The 6,799-nt window shown below is 49.5% G+C and overlaps 1 protein-coding gene across 3 annotated transcripts; it reads left to right on the top strand.

Moving 5' to 3' along the window:
* The first annotated feature begins 1,849 nt into the window (after nucleotides 1-1,849).
* On the top strand, nucleotides 1,850-5,378 carry DKKL1 (dickkopf like acrosomal protein 1). 3 transcript variants are annotated; one of them, XM_029073445.2, is made up of 4 exons: nucleotides 1,850-2,122; nucleotides 3,210-3,380; nucleotides 4,252-4,329; nucleotides 5,010-5,378. In XM_029073445.2, exons 1-4 carry the CDS (start codon nucleotides 1,964-1,966, stop codon nucleotides 5,280-5,282), a joined length of 681 nt encoding a protein of 226 aa, XP_028929278.1. In that variant the 5' UTR covers nucleotides 1,850-1,963; the 3' UTR covers nucleotides 5,283-5,378. The 3 variants fall into 3 exon arrangements, with proteins under 3 accessions (XP_028929278.1, XP_028929280.1, XP_028929279.1); XM_029073447.2 differs by having other exon boundaries at nucleotides 1,851-2,122; nucleotides 3,243-3,380; XM_029073446.2 differs by having other exon boundaries at nucleotides 1,852-2,122; nucleotides 3,240-3,380.
* Nucleotides 5,379-6,799: the final 1,421 nt, after the last annotated feature.

Raw genomic sequence — 6,799 nt, 5'->3', positions numbered from 1 at the left:
TGCCTCAGTTTCCTCATCTGTAAAATGGGGATTCATTCAACCACTTCTCCATCCTACTCAGACTGAGCGCCATGTGGGCCAAGGATTCAGTTTGACCTGATTACCCTGTATCTACCCCAGCAAATAGAATAGTGTTTGACACAAAGTAAGCACTTAACAAGTACAATTTTTAAAAGAAAAAAAACCTATGCACTTGGCTCTGTACAGTCTAAGGACTTTGATACTCACACTAACTTTGCCTCCTCAACATTTATGCATTTATCCTCCTAGTACGCTGCTTCCTTTATTTGTAATTTATTTTCATGAATGTCTCCCCCACTAGATTATCAGTTTCTTGAGGGCAGGGATGGTACCTATTAACAGTATTGTATTCCACCCACATTCTGCTTTTGGCCTGCAACATCCTTCCTCTTCATATCTGACAGACAATGACTCTACCCTACTTCAAAGCCTTACTGAAAACACTACTCCTCCAAATGCCTTCCCTGACTAAGCCATCCTTTCCTCTCTTCCCACTCCCTTCTCCTGACTTGCTCCCTTTACTCACCTCAGCTCCCAGCCCCACAGCATTTATGTCTATATCTGTAATTTATTTATTTATAATAACGTCTGTCTCCCCATCTAGACTGTAAGCCTGTTGGGGGCAGGAAATGTGACTGTTTATTGTTCTTTCATTCATTCGATTGTATTTATTGAGTGCTTACTCTGTGCAGAGCACTGTACTAAGCACGTGGGAGAGTACAATATGACAATAAACAGTCACATCCCTGCTCACGACGAGCTTACAGTCTAGAGTGGGGGAGACAGACATCAATACAAATAAATAAAATTACAGATATGTAATCCCAGCCGTGGTGCTGGGAGGGGGGAAGAGCAAAGGGATCAAGTCAGGGCGTCGCAGAAGGGAGTGGGAGATGAGGAAAAGTGGGGTTTAGTCTGGGAAGGCCTGTTGGAGGATAAGGCTTTGCAGGGGTGGGGGGATTTAAGGAGGGAGGGCGTTTCAGGCCATAGGCAGCTCGTGGGCTGGGGGTCGGAGGTGAGAGAGGGGAGATCGAAGCACAGTGATTAGGTTAGCATTAGAGGAGCAAAGTGTGCAGACTGGGTTGTAGAAAGAGAGAAGTGAGATGAGGTAGGAGGGGGCCAAGGTAGTGGCCTGCTTTAAAGTCAATAGTGAGGAGCTTTTGTTTGATGTGGAGGTGGATGGGCAACCACTGGAGTTTTTCGAGGAGCGGGGTGACATGTCCTGAACGTTTTTATAGAAAAATGGTCCCGGCAGCAGAGTGAAGTACGGACTGGAGTGGGGAGAGACAGAAAGTGGGGAGGTCAGCAAGGAGGCTGATGCAGTAATCCAGGCGGGCTAGGATGAGTAATTGTATTAATTTGGTAGCAGTTTGGATGGAGAGGAAAGGATGGATTTTAGCCAGGTCGTGAAGGTGGGACCGACAGGATTTAGCGATAAATTGACTCTGTGGGTTGAATCTCAGAGAGGAGTCAAGGATAACCCCAAGGTTACAGGTTTGTGAGACAGGAAGGATGGATCGTTACAGTGTACTCTCCCAAACGTTTAATACAGTGCTCTGCACACAAAAACCCCTCAATCAATACGCTCGTCTGATTGACAACTGCACTCTCCCAAGCGCTTAATACAGTGCTCTGCGCACAGTAAGCCCTTAATCAATGCTATTGACTGATTGATTGAAGGAGCTGGACCAAAGGAGCTGGACCAAGGCCGGGGGCAAGGGTTTGGAAGGAGGGGTTAGAGGTCGCGGGGGCGGGGAGGGGAGTCCTGATTTTGTGGGAGGGGCCAGAGCGGTGGGGGCGTATGGGGGGGGGCGGGCCAGAACGCGGAGGCGTTTCCAGGCAGCTCAAACATAAACAAAGGGAAACGGGCAAGGCGGAGTGTGGGACCTGGAGGTTGCTTGAGACCTCCCTCTCTGCCTCCCCGTCCCCTGCAGCCTCCGGGATGCCGTCCCCGCTGAGGCTCCTCTTCCTGCTCGCAGTGCTTTCGCCTCGGCGGGGTGTCCCAGCCCCGTTACTTCTGGAAGGACAGACCTACGGGACCGAGGAGCCCCTCTTCGGCCTGCATAATCTCATCCGGCGGTTTGGCCGCCTCTTGCAGCCGGTGAGAATTGGGGCGGGTGAGGGGACGACGACGACCCCGGGGGCAGACTGGGCAGGGGAGAGAGAAGAGAAATAGGGGAGGATGTGAGAGAGCCAAACAGGTGTGAGGACGAGAATCGGGAGCCTATTGGGCTCCTCGAGTATCTGCTGTTGGCGCGGACTCTCCCAAGCGCTCAGTACGGTGCTCTGCACACTAATTATTATTATCAAGTGTCGCCGTTTGCGATTCACAGCGGCTCTGTGGATGTGTTTTCTTCCAGAACGTCGTCCCCTGCCGTAACCGTGATAACGGTTGTGCCGTTTTCGTTGTTATGGTTTCTCTCCGTCTAGCTGAGGGTCTGCCTCTTCCACGTTTTCCCTGGACTTTTCCTAGCATTAGTGTCTTCTCCGGAGAATTAGTCCTCCCGATTATGTGTCCAGTGAGTGAGTTAGTCCTCCTGATTATGTGTCCAGTGTGTCTCGTGTGAGTCCTTATGAATCAATGCCGTGGAAGGAGTTTGCGTAGGCCATTCAGTCAGTCATTCAGTCGTATTTATTGAGCGCTTACTGTGTGCAGATCACTGTACTAAGCGTTTGGAAAGTACAATTCGGCAACAGATAGAGACAATCCCTTCCCAACAACTGGCTCACAGTCTAGAAGGGGGAGACAGACAATAGATCAAAACGAATAGGTACAAGTAGCCAGGCATCACTACCATCAAAATAGATAAATGGAACCATAGACAAATGCACATCAGAAATAAACAGAGCAATAAATATGTACAAATTTAGTCAAGTGCTGTGGGAAGGGGAAGGGGGTAGAGCAGAGGGAGGGAGTAGGGGCGATGGGGAAGGGAGGAGGAGCAGAAGGGAGGACTCAGTAAGCGCTCAATAAATACGATTGAACGAATGGATGAGGGGAAATTAGGAACAAGACTGAGAATTAAGAGGGGAATGAGGATGGGGTACAGAAGGTACCCCAGTAGTGGGGTCAGAAGTGGCAATAAGTACAAGGGGAAGAGGCAGAAGGGATGGAGATTGGCCAGGAACCAAGGAGGGAGTGGAGGATCTGGGGGTTAAAGGGAATAATCCTCTTTCCTCCCCCCGAGTCCCCCAACCTCCACCATTTTCCTGGACAGCAGGTGGAGCTGAGCAGAACTGTGAATCTCTTTGATGAGCTCCTGAATTTCCGGGACCTCCCTCCAAACTACCACAACGAGGCCCAGTCTCAACAGAGAGTGGGCAATGCCACAGTCTACAGCCACCGCCAGATCAACAAGGTACAGGATAAACTTGCTGCTTCTGCCTCCCAGCCTCCCTCAGCATAGCCTTCCCCATGCTTCTGCCCTGAAACCATGCCCCTGCTCCATCCAAGCCCCAGCCCACCTCCCAGTAGAGAAGTCCTTTTTTTTAAAAAAAAAATATATATTTGTTAAGTGCTTACTATGTGCCAGGCACTGATTTAAACACTAGTGTAGGTACAAGGTTGGACACATTCTGTGTCCCGCATGGGGCTCACAGTCTTAATTCCCATTTCACAGATGAGGTAACTGAGGCACAGCGAAGTTAAGTAACTTGCCCGAGGTCCCACAGCAGTCAAGTGGTGGAGTCAGGATTAGAACCTAGGTTCTTCTGACTACCAGGCCCGTGCGCTATCCGCTAGGCCGTTTCCTCACCCTGGAGTGTCTGACATTTTGATGGCTTCACCTCTGAAGCCGGACTTTCCGCCTTTCCCATGGGCAGGCAAGGGGTTCTGCCAGAATCCATCCTGATAGTTAATTGGGAAGCAGCGTGGCCTAGTGGATAGAGCATGGGCCTGGGAGTCAGAAGGACCTGATTCTAATCCCAGCTTTACCACATGTGTGCTGCGTTACCTTGGGCAAGTCACTTGACTTCTCTGTTCCCCATTTATCTCATCTGTAAAATGGGGATTAAGACTGTGAGCCCCATGTAGGATGTGGACTGTGTCCAACCCGATTAGCTTCTACCTACCTCAGTGCCTAGAACAGTGCTTGACACACAGTAAGAGTTTAACAAATACCATCATTATTACCAAGGGGAATCAATACCAGGCTTGGGGAAGAGACCAAGAAGCAGGGATGGGTGGTTAGAATTAGGCTTGCAGGCTCTGAAAATCTACCTCATGTTCAGGAGACAGACAACAGCACTGGAGAAGTAGTGTTTGAGGAAAAGGTAATAGCATCCGTGGAAGAAGACGACATGGGGAAGGTGAGTTGGTGCCCCTCCAAATCTCCTTCCTCTGACTCCTACTTCCCTGCTCTTGTACTCCTTCCCCAGTCCCTCCCCCCATGCTTCTGCACCACCCCCCTCTTCAGATTCTTCCTGGCTCTCTATCACTTGTGTTTGGTTTTTCCATTCCTCCTTGTAACACCTAAAACGCCCCTAAATCCAGCTCCCCACCCAGAACCCAGGGACCTGCACTGCATCCCCCTCTCCACCACATCCTTCAGGACCCAGGCATCCTTTCTACCCCCACCCCCATCAGGGTGACAGGTACTGGACCACCAGACTTTTCATCCACAACACTGGTCCTCTCCAGGGCCTCAGGATCTGCTCCTCCATCTCCATTCCCTCTCAAGATTCAGGCAGCTGGACTTCCAGTTCTAAACTCCTTATACCTACATAATCCCTCAATGACCCAGGCCTCTTGCCTTCCAGTTCCTCACTCCTTCTCCCCTCCCAGCTCCCTGCAGCAATCCAGACATCTTACTTCACAGCTCTCCTCCCTGTCTTTCAGAGTGGCTGCTGTTAATTTCCTCTGAAGGAGAACGGGGGCTAGGGAGAGGAGGGGGGTCCAGAGGCCGGGGTGGGACTGACGAGGAGGGGACACATGGGCATGGGGTGTTAAAGAGGGATCTCAAGGAGTAGCTATCCATCCTGTCTCTCAGAGCCCATCCATCAAGGAGGAGGTGCAACACCGCCAGATCCAAAGACCCCAGCTCAACTCTCCGCCCCACATTGCCTTCTTTCTTGTCCCACTTCCTCGACGCCTGGCAAGAACTGACCCGCCTCCTTCGGGTGGGCTGAGGGATCACTGGTTAGACAACCCCCAGAACCGGCTCATGGCCCTCCGCGCTGGACTCCGCCAGGCCCCTCGTCTCCACCCCATCTCCCCGAGGTCTCATTTCCTCTACTTACTGCGGCCTCCCCACCCACTCTAGAGGTGCTTGCAGGTTGGGGACACAGAGGCACGAGTTGAGATTACTGGCCGGTGTGTACCTGTTGGAAAGAATAAAGTTTTAATGTGAAAAGTCAAATACTGTCATCATTTCATAGTATCGGTTTCTCTGGCCCTGATTCTCCCCATCCCGTTTTTTCTCTTATGTTTCTCCCCATCTCTCTTTCCTCCCCCATCTTGCCTCTCTCCTCCCTCTACCTCTCTCTTTCATCTCCGTCTCTCTCACCTGGACAATTACCAAATTAAATCATTATTTTTGCTAATCCACAGATGTTTCTGAAAGGTTTAAAACTTGGTTTTCTGCCAGATAGGCCCTAAATATTTACCTAGTGCTTAGAAACAGGATTAAAGCTTGAAGAGACACAGTTCCCGATCATCTCGTTTTATTTTCCTCAACACCTATTTCCGCCCCCTCGTTAGAGGCGCAGAACTTCACACTGGCAATTTTAAACATTTCCAGAGGCTTACAGTTCCAGCACAATCCAGCCAAAATGGCGTGAGAAGCAGCATGGTGTAGTGGATAGAGCACAGGCCTGGGAATCAGTACCATATCGAGTACCATATTACGGTCAGTATCATAATTATTTAAAATATATTTTCCAAGGGCTAAACAACATTTAGGGGCTACTTTTTAGCTAGAACAATAAGGATATTTCATATCAGGGATTCTCAAATTTAGGTCACAAAGGAGCATATTAGTACCCCGGAGGGGAGCTGAAGGAGTGAGAAGGAAGCCAAGATGGAGACCAAGGGTCTACAGGTAAACAAAGTTTGGTCAAAGTACACCAAGAGTGTTAACATTTCACTTTTAAATATTTCTGTTCTCCACATTTAGATCCAAACTTGGGCATGATCCTAGGGTGATCATTGCAGCGTGGCTCAGTGGAAAGAGCCTGGGCTTCGGAGTCAGAGGTCATGGGTTCGACTCCCGGCTCTGCCACTTGTCAGCTGTGTGACTGTGGGCAAGTCACTTAACTTCTCTGTGCCTCAGTTACCTCATCTGTAAAATGGGGATTAACTGTGAGCCTCACATGGGACGACCTGATTACCCTGTATCTCCCCCAGCGCTTAGAACAGTGCTCTGCACATAGTAAGCGCTTAAGAAATACCAACATTGTTATTATTATTATTATTATTGCCTTGGAGGTTCGTTCATTCGTTCAATCCTAAATAATAATAATGTTGGTATGTGGTAGATACAGGGTCATCAGGTTGTCCCAAATGAGGCTCACCGTCTTCTCACCCATTTTACAGATGAGGTCACTGAGGCACAGAGAAGTGAAGTGACTTGCCCACAGTCACACAGCTGACAAGTGGCAGAGCAGGGATTCGAACCCATGACCCCTGACTCCCAAACCCAGGCTCTTTCCACTGAGCCAGTTCTTACAATGTGTAAAGCACTGTAATAATAATGATGGTATTTGTTAACCCCTTACTATGTGCCAAGCACTATACTAAGTGCTAGTCTAAAATCTTGAGGCAGTAAAATGGAACAGTAAA

Source organism: Ornithorhynchus anatinus, chromosome 10, assembly GCF_004115215.2.
Source record: "Ornithorhynchus anatinus isolate Pmale09 chromosome 10, mOrnAna1.pri.v4, whole genome shotgun sequence".
Lineage (NCBI taxonomy): Eukaryota > Metazoa > Chordata > Mammalia > Monotremata > Ornithorhynchidae > Ornithorhynchus > Ornithorhynchus anatinus.
Note: the sequence above shows the minus strand (reverse complement) of the source record. Positions and strands in the feature narration are given on the sequence as shown.